Source organism: Myxocyprinus asiaticus, chromosome 6 (assembly GCF_019703515.2).
Source record: "Myxocyprinus asiaticus isolate MX2 ecotype Aquarium Trade chromosome 6, UBuf_Myxa_2, whole genome shotgun sequence".
NCBI classification, from domain to species: domain Eukaryota; kingdom Metazoa; phylum Chordata; class Actinopteri; order Cypriniformes; family Catostomidae; genus Myxocyprinus; species Myxocyprinus asiaticus.
Window position 1 is genome coordinate 43173472 of NC_059349.1, and position 16192 is coordinate 43189663.

The 16192-nt window shown below is 40.7% G+C and overlaps 1 protein-coding gene across 1 annotated transcript; it reads left to right on the forward strand.

Annotated features, from left to right (window-relative positions):
* The first annotated feature begins 1637 nt into the window (after positions 1–1637).
* Positions 1638–14391, forward strand: LOC127442101 (caveolae-associated protein 4a-like). Its single transcript, XM_051699876.1, has 2 exons — positions 1638–2149; positions 13515–14391. Exons 1-2 carry the CDS (start codon positions 1769–1771, stop codon positions 14121–14123), a joined length of 990 nt encoding a protein of 329 aa, XP_051555836.1. The 5' UTR covers positions 1638–1768; the 3' UTR covers positions 14124–14391.
* Positions 14392–16192: the final 1801 nt, after the last annotated feature.

Genomic DNA, 16192 nt, shown 5'->3' on the forward strand with positions numbered 1-16192 from the left:
CATAAATGTGCTTCGTAGCTTTTATTTCCTTTCATAATGTAGGCTAATGAATTCAACCTTAATCCATCGCCTCTTAAGAAAAGAAGCAAAAGTACAATTCAAGTTTTTGATATCACAACAGTTTTAATATAAAAGTAAGTAGGCTAAATGCATTAACTATGCAAAAACATTTTACAGCATTGTTATATAATAATCCTATTATCCAGGACAATGTGTATAGGTCTATGATAAGAAATATCTTTAATATCTTCTTTGTCACAAAACAATATCCTACTTGATAGTATTACGTCATGCCGCACTGTATCTTCATCTCTCCAAAACTGCACAGAACTACTGTGTGTTCAATGTGAGGAGATGCGCTGTTCTTAAAGAGACAGTAACCATGTTTAAGAGACACTTACATTTAGTCCATTAGCAGACATATGAACATATGTTTGTACCAGATGTGTACCACATGTTGTTTATTCCAAGGTGCTCTGCTTATACTGAAGTCATTTCATACCATATCAGTCATTTTTAGTGTTTTCCCTTAGGTCCACTTATAATACTAGTCATGTTTTTGTTTTGTTTTTTTAAAAATTATTTAAAAATTATTTTACACAACCATTTTACACCTCCTCTCTGTCTGGCTGTTTTTGCTACTGTACCGTTTTTTTACTCCCCTTCTGTATTTTGTCATCTTTCTAGAATGCCATGGAACCATACAAGTTATAATATTTTGGCAGTATTCAGACTGCAAAAAGTTACATTTAACACAAAATTGAATTAAAATGGAAAAAGACTATCTATTTTCAAGGTGATAACGGCACTTGCTGAATTCAAAATGCCATGTAGTGAGGTCATTGATCTCTCAGGCATATTGAATCATTATATTCTGAGAATATAATTCTATATAATATCCCTATAATTCTGCATGACCAATCCGATTAAACTCAGTTAACATTTTTGAAGTCATTTTAAAGCTGAAGTGTGCAGTTTCTGCACCACTAGTGACAACGAATTAAATTGCAAAAAATAAACATTCTTTTCAATCAGGCTAAATGGGTCACTCAAAACATATCAGCTTAAATGGAACTGTGTTGTCTTTTGTGAAATCTTTTCTATTTTGTGTGTTTTCCTTTATCTTCTGGGATATATTTTTATGGCTAATGTACTTATGTTCCTTAGTGACCCTAAATGTTACTTTAAAACCAAAGAGCATCCTGGGAGATGCAGTTTTTTAATGTCAGGTTGCCACAATGTAAGGTCAGAGGTCAAAACCGCATTGTGAAAACACTTGTTTGCTAAGTGTGCATGTGTGTTTTAGCTGTTGGCTTCAGTTTAATTGATAGTGTGCCACAGGGGAGTAGATTTATAAAAGTAAATTTACCTCAGCACACACAAATGCACATTTGTTCTCTAGATCAACTAAGAAGCAACGCCACTTCTATTTTATATATTTTAGAGGTGAGAAAGCAACGAATATTATCAGCCACCCTAACACACAGATTACGGGAATGTATGAATTAATGGGGCTTTCTATCACTTCTGTGATGTAGCTTCCAAAAATGTCTTAGTATCCCATTACAGTTGTATTTATATCCATGCATATATATATGTGTGTGTGTGTGTGTGTACACGGGGTGGAGTTAGTCAGATTCCAGTGGGGTGTCTCTCTGGAGTGTCAATTTCTCTCTGTACTTATTGGGTGTGTGATTCTGTCTGGCCCCTTACCCATCTCTGGCCCTGTGGCTGTACTTTTGGGGACACTGGTGAAAGAGAGTCAGAGATGGAAAAGAGAGGAGATGTCATTCTTGGGGTGGAGGATGAGTCCGGGCAGCCCGTCACTGCCCTGTCGATTCTCTCTCTGCTGGAACGTGTGTCTACAATCATCGATGGCATCCAGGCAAGTCAGCAGCGCATGGAGGAACGACAGCAGCAGCTTGAGAGCTCGGTCAGCGCCGTCCAATCTGAGCTGCTCAAGCTGGCTCACAACCATGGCTCCACAGCAACCACTGTTGACAAACTGCTCCAGAAAGCCCGCCGTGTGAGTGCACACGTTAAAGAAGTGCGTTCACGTGTGGAGAAACAGAATGTACGTGTGAAGAAGGTGGAAACTACACAGGATGAGCTGCTCACACGCAACAAGTTCAGAGTTGTTATCTACCAGGTATACACACCGACACAGATACACCTTCCCTAAATTACATACTGCATGTGTGTGTGAGTGATTAAGGGTGTGGCTTTATGGTTACTGAGTTAACTGTAAATTGGCTCTGTAATCCCACACTGACACCTGCTGCACTACCAATAGGGGGCACACTTGAAAGTTTTTATTCCTTGAGTTGGTTGGCTATCTATTTCTGTTAGTGTGCCAGATGAGTAGCATTCAGATATTTTTATTATGTCTATTCAAGAGACTTCCAGAAAAAGACTTAAATAGAGTGTGAAATGGAGCCGTAACCACCATAGACAGGGGAACACGCCCCCCTGAATTTTCAGATTAGTAGTCACCCAATAAGGATTTTTCAGTAGCTGATTATTTAACTATTACATTATTCACCCAATCCAGAATATGTGGTTAGTTACGGCCTTGGAGTGGCACAAATGAGTCAAATTCATTTGACTGCGTACCAATAAAACAATTGGTACTTTGAGGTATTCTGAGCTTTCCTAATATAGAGCTGCTCACACAGCTGTGAAGAGTCTTTAAGGTTACTTCCAGAATTGGGGGGGCGCAGGCAGTGATCTTGACATCAAGCCTCTTCTGGCTGATCTGTAGAACAACTTAAGACAGAAAAGATCAGATCAATCATGGCTTCGAGTGTTGCACTACCCAGAATCCAAGTGTCCCACACAAGGTTTTCACTGCCTCAGTTGTTCGGAAATGAGAGCCTCCTGGTGCCACAGCCTTCTGTGTTCTTCTGCCCCAGGGGGAGGTCTTGTTCACTATCAGTGGGGGACGGTATGGGACACATAATGAGCTTCACCAGGGGCGTTTCTAGGACTTGAGGAGGTTCAGGCTTAGCGGGAGCGGGGGATATTATTGCGTGGCCTACATTTAAAATTACATTCGGGGCTACAGTCAAAACATTCGGGGCTGAAGCCCCGGAAAAATAACTTGGCGACGCCGATGAGCTTCACTAAATCACACTCAGAGATTAAATCCCAGCTTGTAGAGAGCAGTCTCGTTTGCATCCAGACTGCAGCTCAGAGGAATACTAGTGTAAACCTACACAAAAATTTTGTTTTTAAAATGTTACTGGTTTTAATGGTTTACAGGTTAATGTGTGCATTCTTGTCGCTATGATCTAGAGTCACATCGACAATAAGTGATTGAGTAGAATAAATAATTGCCCACTTACCACCAGTCCGACAGATACTTGGATATCCATGCTATAAATAAACCGAGAAGCAGATTCGTGAGGCGCTCCGATGTTTATTATTTTTTTTATTAACTGTAATTAATAATTTCCTTTATGTATGAAGTAGAAAAATGCCACAGACCCTTTGTAATTATGCAATCAATACTCAAGGCGGCCGCTAGATGGCAGCCACTGCACGTGTGCGTATCTAGGCGCATTATTGAATTTACATTCAACTCTAGAAATAGCTCAGTATTTCCTCAATATTCTGTAGAGTAAATACTTACGTCAAAATTTTTTTGAAATGTACTTACCATTTATGTAACTGTTGTGCATCCCTCTCGCTGCAGCCTGACTGACAAATTCACGTCATTTTCCTTCCGCATCCAAAGCCAGGGTTTTGCTTTTGTACCAGAAGAAACGAGGAAAACACACAAGAATGAGAAAACCTTTGTATAAAAGTAAAATTTTCATGCACCAAAAACTAAAAATCACACACTAATGTCCTTTTTCTCGGTGGGCCGATTTTGTAGTCCCCAAGTCTGCAGCAATACCTACTACTTGGGTGGTCTGGTGGGCTGACAGCAGGCCAATCCATGATATAAATATAAAAATCAATAAATAAAAATAAAAAGGTCAATTAAACAAATAAATCCCATTTAAAATATAATACTATTATTGTACAATATGTTTTAACATTGAACATAAAAAATGCTTAATTCCTGAATGTTTCACACACCCAGCTTTCCATCCCTTAAAGACGTTGGATCGAAGAGAAAGAAAAGGGCCGTTCACACTAAACATCCTTGCATTAAAAAAGCTATACTCAATGCCACGAATAGAGCAAAACACATGTGTCTCGAGACCGTTCTTAACAGTTGAAGTTCTTTTTAATTTGAAATGGTTTCATTAATTAATGAAGTTGATCTTATCCATAGAAATGTTAAAATGTGGCCAATCAACTTTTTTGTTTATTAAATAAACAAGTTTTTGTTATTGCTATATTTACCCTACAGCCCTTGCGTAAAGATAAGCACCCAAGAGTAAATTAGGTTGTGTGTCGTGTATTATGTCAATTTCAATGAGTCGTTGATTCAGTGCCCCGTTTCCTAATAATAATTATTAAACAATCTTTGTTGTTTAAAGAATATTGGAGGTTCAAGTTAATTAATTAATTAATTAGAACAATTTATTTTGACTTCCCCCTCCTTTTCTTTAAAATCTGGGTTACAGTGTGGCACAATGGTATTGTATATTGTATTTCTATAAAAGAATCAAACCTGTACTTTATGTCTTCAGTGTTTTTACTGGTTTTTGATCTTGAAACTGAGGAATCTAAAACTAAGCAAGCCATTAAAGGGGTCATGACATTGTGGTGATGGGGGCATGGCCGAGCAACATCTTTGGAGAGCGATGTCGCAAGAGGAAGAATGGTAAGGATTGACACCTGTGGGAAATTATCTCTAACAGCTGTTTGTGTTTGCAGTGAGAGCTGAGAGGGATATAAAAGAGCAGTCCGGTCTGCTGGAGGAAAGAGAGAGAGAGAGACATGCAGCAGAGTGTTTGTGTGTGTTGGGGATTGTGCTGAAAAGCTTGAACACCTTGGTGCTGAAAAGCTTGAACACCTTGGTGTGTGGCACTGAAAAGTGGAACAATAAATGTCTTATGTGTGGATGTTAACCCAGCTCCCATTTTCTCCTTTCCACATTAAGAACGTGATCTACCATATTTGTGCCGAAACCCAGGATCTGGAGGAAGGATGAGTCCTTGCCGCTGACTGAAGATTGCAGGAGTGCGTCAGCCGGCAACTGAAAGGCATCGCTGATGGAAGCAGTGCAGCTGGCTGAGGACCGTCTGATGCCGTGTTTTCTCTTCTCTCTCTGTCTCCCCTCTCTCTCTCGTTTTCTCTCCCTCTCTCTCTTTCTCTCTTCCCTCTCCCTCCTCTCATCCTTTTCGTGTTTCCAGGGGGCGGGGAAGACCATCCGGCAGCGGGTCGGCCGAAAGGGCAAAATTTCCCTCCAGAAATGGAAGGGGGAGTAAGTCAGGCCGGATGGCTCCCTGGCCTGAGTTGAGCGATGGGGGTATGTGGCGAGCAGGCATGGCCGAGCAGTAAGGATGGACACCTGGCGGAGAATTATCTCAATCAGCCGGGAGGGAGATAAAGAGGTGCCAGGGCACCAGTTCGAGAGAGAGAGAGATAGAGAGACACACGAAGCTGTGTGTGTTGATGTGTTTGTGTGTGTTTCTCTCCTCTGGTGCACTGGACTGCCCTTTTATATCCCTCTGAGCTCTCACTGCAAACACAAACAGCTGTTAGAGATAATTTCCCACAGGTGTCAATCCTTACCCTTCTTCCTCTCACGGCCTCCATCACCACAGACATACTGTTTTTTTTTTTTATCATTTCATTATCTTCCTTGAGGTCCACTTATAATTTTAGTATAGTTTCTTTGCACCAAAACAGTTTTAATTTAGTCATATATAATAATTTTCCACCCTGTCTCTGGCCCTCTGTCTGAAACACTCAGTTTTAAGCTGTCTGGCCCTTTAAGAGTGCTTTCACACTTTTGCTGCACACCCGGGGTCGAATGACATAAAAGTTTGGTTCGATTGGATAATGTAAACGCTGTTTTCTGAATTTGGGTGTGCACCTGCAAACTGCACCCGGGTCCGCTTGAAAAGGTGGTCTGGGGTACGGTTCATTTGAACTCCAGTACGGTTCGCTGCTGATATGAATGCAAGCGTACCAAATCGCAAAAAGTGAACCATTTGTGATGACGTATAATTAGTGTCTTTGCAGGCTCGCGATCGCAATTATTGTGGTATAATGCATTTCTCATCCCTGCTTGTCTCCAAATAAATCCCCTTCAGAGAGCAGCTCGCATTCTTCACATCTCTTGCAACACATCCACAGCAGACAAACACAAGTGTTCTTCTGTGCATGGCAAGTTTTCGTGGTAAATCTAAAGAGACAAACTTTAATACTTCACTTAACACAGTGACATCTTCTAAAGTTTTTACCTAGTTTCAGTGGTAACAGCTGCCACTTGTACGCACGTTGATGGCGTAATCGGACAGTGGTTCGGTCCCAAATAATATGATGTGAACAGAGACCAGCGGGGGCAGGGAGAGGGGGAGGAAACGAACTTGGGTTTGGTCCGAGCAATCGAACCAAGTGTGAAAGCACCCTTAGACTTAACGTAAACACACACTGTTCGTGCAGCCCTTCCAATACAGCTATATTTGAATCGCAATCTGAAGAAAATGAACAAACTCCACACTACATTTCATGGTTAAAACATCTGAATATATTAAACTGTTCACTCAAGCAGAACTATAAAATATGAAACAGTCATGTCATATGAAATATTCTTGAATAAAATAGTTTACTTACAGATTTGCAGTCCAATAGTGTTTTAACTGCCCCATTCTTTAATAAAAGTTCCTTTACAAAGCTTGAATCATATTGTGACTGTAATACAATCCATGATGTTGGGTGCTTCAATAAGCCAAAGCAGAGACACTGGTCTTCATATCTCACATCTTCTGTGCTTGTTTACACACAGGAATGCATGTGTTTCACCCATCCAGTGGCAGCAGCAGAATGAGATGCATTTTTTGAAGTTGTGCTTATATGTTCTTAAAACGTGGCGCACATTGCCGGTGTTGTGTGGAAAGGCACAAATAGGTCCATGTTTTCAAAAGGCCAACAATTAAAAATAGCACAGATGGGTGCAAAAACAGTCCAGGATGCCTTCAAAACAGTACAACAGCGCAGCTGAATGAAACATAATGGGGTCTCCATTTAGAGTTATAACTTGACATTGCGTCTTTTAAAAGTGGCGCGAGATGTATGATAACTATCAAAGCCATTCGTCTAGTGCACATTTATGTAGAAAAACAAGACTTCTTCAGCATGTCTGCTATGACCATGCAAGCAGTGACAGTGTGACACAGATGAGAAGGACGTAGTCTACATCTAAAGCTGAATAATACAGGTAGCCTACTCCGTTAAATAATAACTCAGAATTCTGCACTAAACATCATGTTTGCGCTCAGATTAAATCCAAGTATAACCGTCAGAAATGGTGCACAAATTTTGTGCACTTTCTTTTTAATCTTGTTCATTTTGTGCGAATGTGCACTTGATTATCATGCAGTACTGGCAGCAACACACTGTCGTTATGATTGATGTATGCAGTCATGAAATCACATAGCCTCCCTTCGAAATCTGAATCGGTCAAATGTCAGGCAGCATTTGTAATAATTATCCATATACATATATAATATATATCTCATTTGTCCATGTGACTCTACCCTCACTAGCAACTGGGCAAATTTGGTTGCTTAGGAGACCTGGCTGGAATCACTCAGCAAACCCTGGATTCGAACTCACGACTCCAGGGGTGGTAGTCAGCGTCAATACTCGCTGAGCTACCCAGGCCCCTTTCTTAAACTAAAAGAGTTCTCTTAAAATAAAATCCTCCACATGCAGCAGTGACAGCTTTGCAGATCCTTGGCATTCTAGCTGTCAGTTTGTCCAGATACTCAGGTGACATTTCACCCCACGCTTCCTGTAGCACTTGCCATAGATGTAGCTGTCTTGTCGGGCACTTCTCACACACCTTACTGTATAGCTGATCTTACAAAAGCTCAATGGGGTTAAGATTCATAACACTCTTTTCAAATTATCTGTTGTCCAATGTCTGTGTTTCTTTGCCCACTCTAACTGGTTAGGCTAAAACATGTGAAATATTAGGGGTGTAACGATCCATCGATCCAATGACCAACGATCCAATGTTATCGATACAATGTGTAATCAATATATAATTTTTTTTAAGATGTACCTTTATTTTAATAATCTCATGTCAGCCTCGTCCGTACGCATTTCCGTCAGGCGATGAAGTAACCTTATTACATTCATTTGATTTTATGAGCGGAAAACATCCTTTTCATGTGGGACACGGATGTGCGTGGGGTCTTTCAAGCTAAATTGTGCTCCGCTATCCTTGTGGCGTGCGCACGTGTCAACCAGGCTTCCCGCGAAATGTGAACTCCATTGACAGGATCCGTGCAAGCGCATCAGCCGGGCACTCCTTAAAATGTGAGCTCTCGTGACAAACGCAGAGCGGCTCACATGCGCGATTAATTCGGGCTTCCATCGATATAGTTTGGTGCTGTGCATTACAGGGAAGACATCCTCCTCCCTCATGTGGTACCCTTCCTGCAGGCTCATCCTGACATGACCCTCCAGCATGACAATGCCACCAGCCATACTGCTTGTTCTGTGCGTGATTTCCTGCAAGACAAGAATGTCAGTGTTCAGCCATGGCCAGTGAAGAGCCCGGCTCTCAATCCCATTGAGCACGTCTGGGACCTATTGGATCGGAGAGTGAGGGCTAGGGCCATTCCCCCCAGAAATGTCCAGGAATTTGCAAGTGCCTTGGTGGAAGAGTGGGGTAACATCTCGCAGCAAGAACTGGCAAATCTGGTGCAGTCCATGAGGAGGAGATGCACTGCAGTAATTAATGCAGCTGGTGGCCACACCAGATACTGACTGTTACTTTTGATTTTGACCCCCCCTTTGTTTAGGGACACATTATTCCATTTCTGTTAGTCACATGTCTGTGAAACTTGTTCAGTTTATGTCTTAGTTGTTGAATCTTTTTATGTTCATACAAATACTTACACATGTTAAGTTTGCTGAAAATAATGAATTTACATATGTACATGAAATATTTATTTACATTATTGCACTATGGGAGTCCTGAAGGCAGTTTAATTGTTCATGTGGAAAATGGCCTGAGGTTAAAAACTGTTCTTGTGCCTGAATGTCCTTGCACTGAGTGCTCTGTACCAGCCAGAGGGCAACAGTTCAAAAGGGGATTGGGCAGGGTGTGTGGGGTCCAGAGTGATGCTACCTGCATGTTTCCTCACTCTGGAGACATACAGGTCTTGGAGGCTGGACGGGGGGCACCAATAATCCTCTCAGCAGTCCTGACTGTTTGTTGTAGTTTCCTTCTGTCTCATTTGGTGGCTGAACCAAACCAGACAATTATAGATGTACACAGGACAGACTCAATGACAGCTGAGTAGAACTGAGTCAGCAGCTCCAGTGGCAGGTTGAACTTCCTCAGCTGGCGAAGGAAGTACTACCTCTGCTGAGCCTTCTTTACAATGAAGTCTATGTGCATGTCCCACTTCAGGTCCTGAGAGATGGTAGAGCCCAGGAACCTGAATTACGCAACTGCTACCACAGTGCTGTTCAGGATGGTGAGGGGGGGAGAGTGCGGTGGGATTTCATCTGAAGTTCACTATCATCTCCACTGTTTTGAGCATGTTCAGCTCAAGGTTTTTGTGACCACACCAGACAGCCAGCTTTTCAACCTCCCGTCTGTATGCAGTAGGGGTGTAAATCGGATGTTTCATCACGATACAATCTTTTATTGATTCTCTTGGCCTGCGATCCAATATTTGCAGATACTTCAAAGTCTGCCGCGAGTTGATTTGATTCAGCGATCGATGTTCCGATATTTTGTGCCTATTTTACACAATCACTTAAATGTTTTTTGCCCTCAAATGCAACCAAAATATAATTTGAATATTTTATTGAGCTCTCTGTAAAGTGCAAATTTAGTATCCACATTGGGACATCCACAACAAAATAAGGTACTTCAGATGTTGAAAAAATTATACAGATAATAATATAAAAAATAATGTCACACACAAGTGATCATCAATCGTTTGATTACAGCTTATTTTTCAGTTTAAATTCAATTCACATTACTTACATACCCATGACTTGTTTCCAAATCCATGCTATCTGCGGTTTTCTTGGCTACAACTTCCGCAGTTGTAATGAAAAATGTTGTTACAGTTAACTGGGATAAATGTTAGTAAGCGTGTTGATGTGTAGATGTGTACAATCTTATAACCAATGCTAGCTCTGGGCAGCAGGTGATTTCTCTTTGCCTCATTAGTGCTGTTCAGAATGTCGGTGTTGTCAAGATGTTTCACATGATGGTTGAACTTCTCCATGGTACTTTTAAATAGCAAATTCTCATGTAAATTCAAATGGGTCGCATGTGCAACAATATCAATGGAAGCCCGATTTAATCGTGCATGTGAGCTGCTCTGTGTTTGTCACAAGAGCTCGCGTTTTAAGGAGCGCCTGGTTGACCTGCTCGCACTGATCCTGTCACTGGTCTGGAGCTCGCGTTTCGCGGTAAGCCCGGTTGACGCGTGCGCACGGATAGCAGAGCACAATTTGGCTTCACAGACCCTGTACACATCCTTGTCCCACATGAAAAGCATATTTAGCGCTCATAAAGTGAAATGAATGTAATAAGTTTACTTCATCGCCTGATGGAAATGCATATGGGTGTGGCTGACATGAGAGTATTAAAATAAAGGTGGATCTTAAAAAGAAATTTCTATATCGATAACATTCGATATCGATAACATAATCGCTGGTTATTGATGCATCAATCCAGATTGATGGATTGTTACACCCCTAGTATGCAGACTCGTCACCGTCACGGATGAGGCTGATGACCGTCGTGTCGTCTGTAAACTTCAGGGGTACTTTTGACAGAGGGGTCCTTTGCAGTGCAGTCATTTGTGTACAGGGAGAAGAGCAGTGGAGAGAGAACACATCCTTGAGGAGCACCAGTGCTAATAGTGAGGGTCCCGGATGTGATTTTCCCCAGTCTCACTAGCTACTGCCTATCTGTCAGAAATCTATTGATCCATTGACAGATTATGGTTGGCATGGAGAGCTGGGTCAGTTTGGTTGAGAAGATCAGGCATGATGGTATTGAAGGCTGAACTTAAGTCCACAAATAGGATCCTTGCATGAGATGTACAGGTGCATCTCAATAAATTAGAATGTCGTGGAAAAGTTCATTTATTTCAGTAATTCAACTCAAATTGTGAAACTCGTGTATTAAATAAATTCAATGCACACAGACTGAAGTAGTTTAAGTCTTTGGTTCTTTTAATTGTGATGATTTTGGCACACATTTAACAAAAACCCACCAATTCACTATCTCAAAAAATTAGAATATGGTGACATGCCAATCAGCTAATCAACTCAAAACACCTGCAAAGGTTTCCTGAGCCTTCAAAATTGTCTCTCAGTTTGGTTCACTAGGCTACACAATCATGGGGAAGACTGCTGATCTGACAGTTGTCCAGAAGACAATCATTGACACCCTTCACAAGGAGGGTAAGCCACAAACATTCATTGCCAAAGAAGCTGGCTGTTCACAGAGTGCTGTATCCAAGCATGTTAACAGAAAGTTGAGTGGAAGGAAAAAGTGTGGAAGAAAAAGATGCACAACCAACCGAGAGAACCGCAGCCTTATGAGGATTGTCAAGCAAAATCGATTCAAGAATTTGGGTGAACTTCACAAGGAATGGACTGAGGCTGGGGTCAAGCCATCAAGAGCCACCACACACAGACATGTCAAGGAATTTGGCTACAGTTGTCGTATTCCTCTTGTTAAGCCACTCCTGAACCACAGACAATGTCAGAGGTGTCTTACCTGGGCTAAGGAGAAGAAAAACTGGACTGTTGCCCAGTGGTCCAAAGTCCTCTTTTCAGATGAAAGCAAGTTTTGTATTTCATTTGGAAACCAAGGTCCTAGAGTCTGGAGGAAGGGTGGAGAAGCTCATAGCCCAAGTTGCTTGAAGTCCAGTGTTAAGTTTCCACAGTCTGTGATGATTTGGGGTGCAATGTCATCTGCTGGTGTTGGTCCATTGTGTTTTTTGAAAACCAAAGTCGCTGCACCCGTTTACCAAGAAATTTTGGAGCACTTCAGGCTTCCTTCTGCTGACCAGCTTTTTAAAGATGCTGATTTCATTTTCCAGCAGGATTTGGCACCTGCCCACACTGCCAAAAGCACCAGAAGTTGGTTAAATGACCATGGTGATGGTGTGCTTGACTGGCCAGCAAACTCACCAGACCTGAACCCCATAGAGAATCTATGGGGTATTGTCAAGAGGAAAATGAGAAACAAGAGACCAAAAAATGCAGATGAGCTGAAGGCCACTGTCAAAGAAACCTGGGCTTCCATACCACCTCAGCAGTGCCACAAACTGATCACCTCCATGCCATGCCGAATTGAGGCAGTAATTAAAGCAAAAGGAGCCCCTACCAAGTATTGAGTACATATACAGTAAATGAACATACTTTCCAGAAGGCCAACAATTCACTAAAAATGTTTTTTTATTGGTCTTATGATGTATTCTAATTTTTTGAGATAGTGAATTGTTGGGTTTTTGTTAAATGTGAGCCAAAATCATCACAATTAAAAGAACCAAAGACTTAAACTACTTCAGTCTGTGTGCATTGAATTTATTTAATACACGAGTTTCACAATTTGAGTTGAATTACTGAAATAAATGAACTTTTCCATGACATTCTAATTTATTGAGATGCACCTGTATATCAACAAGAGGATAAGTACATCAGAGTCTCTAGTTTAAAAAACAGATGCCTCACATGTCCTCAGCTGACAGCTTCATTGAATTCTACCCGCTCAACACCAGTTTCATGTACAATAGTAAAGAGAAAACTCAGGGGTGCTGGCCTTGTGGGAAGAATTGCAAAGAAAAAGCCACTTTTAAAACAGAAAAACAAAAAGAAAAGGTTAGAGTGGGCAAAGAAATACAGACATTGGACAACAGATAATTTGAAAAGAGTGTTATGGATCTTAACCCCACTGAGCTTTTGTGGGATCAGCTAGACTGTAAGGTGTGTGAGAAGTGCCCGACAAGACACATCTATGGCAAGTGCTACAGGAAGCGTGGGGTGAAATGTCACCTGAGTATCTGGACAAACTGACAGCTAGAATGCCAAGGATCTGCAAAGCTGTCATTGCTGCATGATTTTTTGATGAGAACTTTTTGAAGTAGTTTAAGAAGTTCTGAATATTTTTTCAAATTTTAATAGTAATTTTTCACATTATTAATGCCCTGACTATACACTGTGATCAGTTGAATGCCACTTTGTTGAATAAAAGTACCCATTTCTTTCCATAAGAGCAAAATCTGTACATTATTCCAAACTTTTGGCCGCCAGTGTATGAACACTTGAAATGTTTGCGATGCTCTTTGTGTGAGTTTTTCTAGTGAATAATTGTCTTTCTTTTCTGTCTGCCATGGCAGGGTGAAACTAGTGTACCCTCTGTTGCTGTCACCAAGACTCCCAAGGGGGCGGGGCTAGCTAACCTGATGGTGGAGCCAGATGAGTATGACATCCCTGCTGACCTATCATCTGATGAAGAATACATGGTGGTGGAGGAGGCGGAGTCATCCCGAGGTGCACGTCTGAAACAGACAGGGTTAAAGGGCATCGAGAACATAAAAGCTGCATTCTCCAAAGAGAACATGAGCAAGACTCGTGAGAAGACAAGAGAGAACCTAAGCAAGACTAAGGTGAGCCTGAGTAAGACGGGCCAAACGCTCGGAACCAAAATCAACACCTTCGGTGAGAAGATTGTGCCCCCTGAGCAGCGAGAGAAGATACGTCAGAGCGGAGAGTGGCTGAGGGACAACATCGCTAAGAAAGCACCCAATAAAGAATCGTTCCGCATCAGACTGAAGAAGGAACGCACTGTTGCTGAGGGCCAAGAAGGCACAGAGGTGGAACCTGCTGTGACTCCACCCAAAGGCAGGAAGTCCAGCCCAGATGTGACCTACACAGAAGTGATTACTGAGAGGAAGAGGGAGGGTCTAGTATCAGAAGAGGGAGCGATTCGTATCCAAGAAGACTGAAAAAAGGCAATTCACCACACAAACTGTGGAGATATGAAATGAAAAAATGAAGAGAAAAGTGATTCAAAGTGAGAAAGTAGTTTGTAAAGAGTAAGTGGAAGAAAAAATAGTTTTTTATTTTGTAAAATGTGCTCTAAAATGTGAGTGTGTCAGTATGTGTGTGTTGGGTAGCCAAATTAATTAACTTTGCAAGCATTAGATGTGCTTGTATAATTTATGCAACCGTAAGCCTGTTCAGTGTATCACAATACAAAAATGTCTCCTGTTATTCTGCATTGTGTCTTTATTTTCACATTTTTACTTCAAAGTTCAATATCCTGCTGTCTGCATCTGCAGAACGATCTGGCAACTCTGTCCATAACACCTCGATTACAGGTGCAAAAGAGAACTCCCAGAGAACATTAAAGAGTGAAAGAGAGATTGATCCATCAGCCAAAAAAAGATCTCTTGGAATTAATCTCAACAGCTGAACAGCTCTGTCTGCTACACACACAGTCCACACACTCCATAGCAACCTAAAATGAAGCATACCGTTTCTGTTTGTTTACTGAATTCTGTTTTTATGTTCACAGATATGATACCAGACATAAACAAAATATGGCTACTAAAAATGTAGATAATTTCTTTAAAAGTATAGCAATGACTATGTGCAGGGATGTGGAAAAATAAGAACACAGTCAGATGGCAGGAATGGAAGTAGTTTGAAGGTGACACAAGAACAGCAGTAGATTTCTGAGGGTCGCAGTCTCTTCTTTACACCAACAGGTTCTCATAAGACCAAAGCGCAAAACCTAACATCAGTTTCATATTTCATATTTTATTTTATTTTCCATTATTGCTCAGTACCAAGGGGCTGTTTTTATTCAATACACATTTGTATAAATTGTTTTGTATAGTTACAAATATTAAACATTATACAGCAAGACATGTATAAAAATACACACACACTCACAATGGTAGGGGACAAAAAAGTAGGGGAGGTCGGGGTTGGTTGCAGGGCCGTTTTTGAGCATATGGGGGCCCTAAGAGAAACCCAACATTTTAAAGTTCACAAATATTTATAAATACATTTTTATAAATGTATAGCTTTTTTCAATCAATGTACAGACTTTACTCTTTAAAACCATAAAGTGTGTTTTTTAATTAGTAAATTTGCATTTATTAATATGAAATTTGGTCAGAATTATAATTAGATTAATCAATTTAAAATAAAAAAAATCAGATTCTTTTAGCAAATCAGTGAAGTACATTAGTGAATTTAGTACATTTTCCTACAACAGTGAAGAGAAAATATTTTCATTAATACATTTCTGTACACCTGGGTTTTGGGGTCCGGGGGAATGCAATGTTTTTGAGAAAAAAAAAAAAAAAAAAAGGAAAACTACTATTTTTTACTATTTACTATTTTTCTCACACATGGGGTCCATCGCAATAGCAATAGCATATTTATGGGTCCTTGGTAGGTTTGCAAAGGGGTGGAAAATTTCTGGTAAATTTCCGGAAACTTTCCAGAAACTTTCCATGGGAAGTTAAAGGAATAGGTCACCCAAAAATGAAAATTTGCTGATAATTTACTCACCCTCAGGCCATCCAAGATGTATCTGAGTTTCTTTCTTCATCAAAACAGAATTTAAGATTTTTAGGATTTCATTTCAGGCCTCCTCCTCTAAACAATGAAAGTGAATGTCCTCCATTTTTTGACGGTCCAAAATGCATATTTAGGGTGCATCAAAATAATCCACATGACTCCAGTCGACAAATAAAGTTCTTCTGAACGCAAACGACTGATTATTTTGAGAAACAGTCAAGAAGCGCGTCATTGTTTACATTGTTTTTTTTTATTTGTATTATTATTTGTACATTTTTTATTTTATTTTATATTGTTTTGAAATTGTTTTGGACTGTTTTGGTTTATGAACGGTGCTTGGTCTGTGCTCTGTGCAAGTTTCTATTGTAAACAATGATGCGCTTCCTGACTCCTCCTCCACGTGACGCGTGACCTTACCAACGAATTTACGTCATCCCTCTCATGAGCGCATGTCACAGAGATGTAGGAAGCAAACATTTGT

What these genes read in the sequence shown, in the direction of transcription:
- LOC127442101 (XM_051699876.1), top strand. Translation starts at nt 1,769, where the DNA reads ATGGAAAAGAGAGGAGATGTCATTCTTGGGGTGGAGGATGAGTCCGGG. An exon ending in TCAGAGTTGTTATCTACCAG is followed by an intron (nt 2,150 to 13,514) that starts GTATACACACCG and finishes CTGCCATGGCAG; the next exon opens with GGTGAAACTAGTGTACCCTC.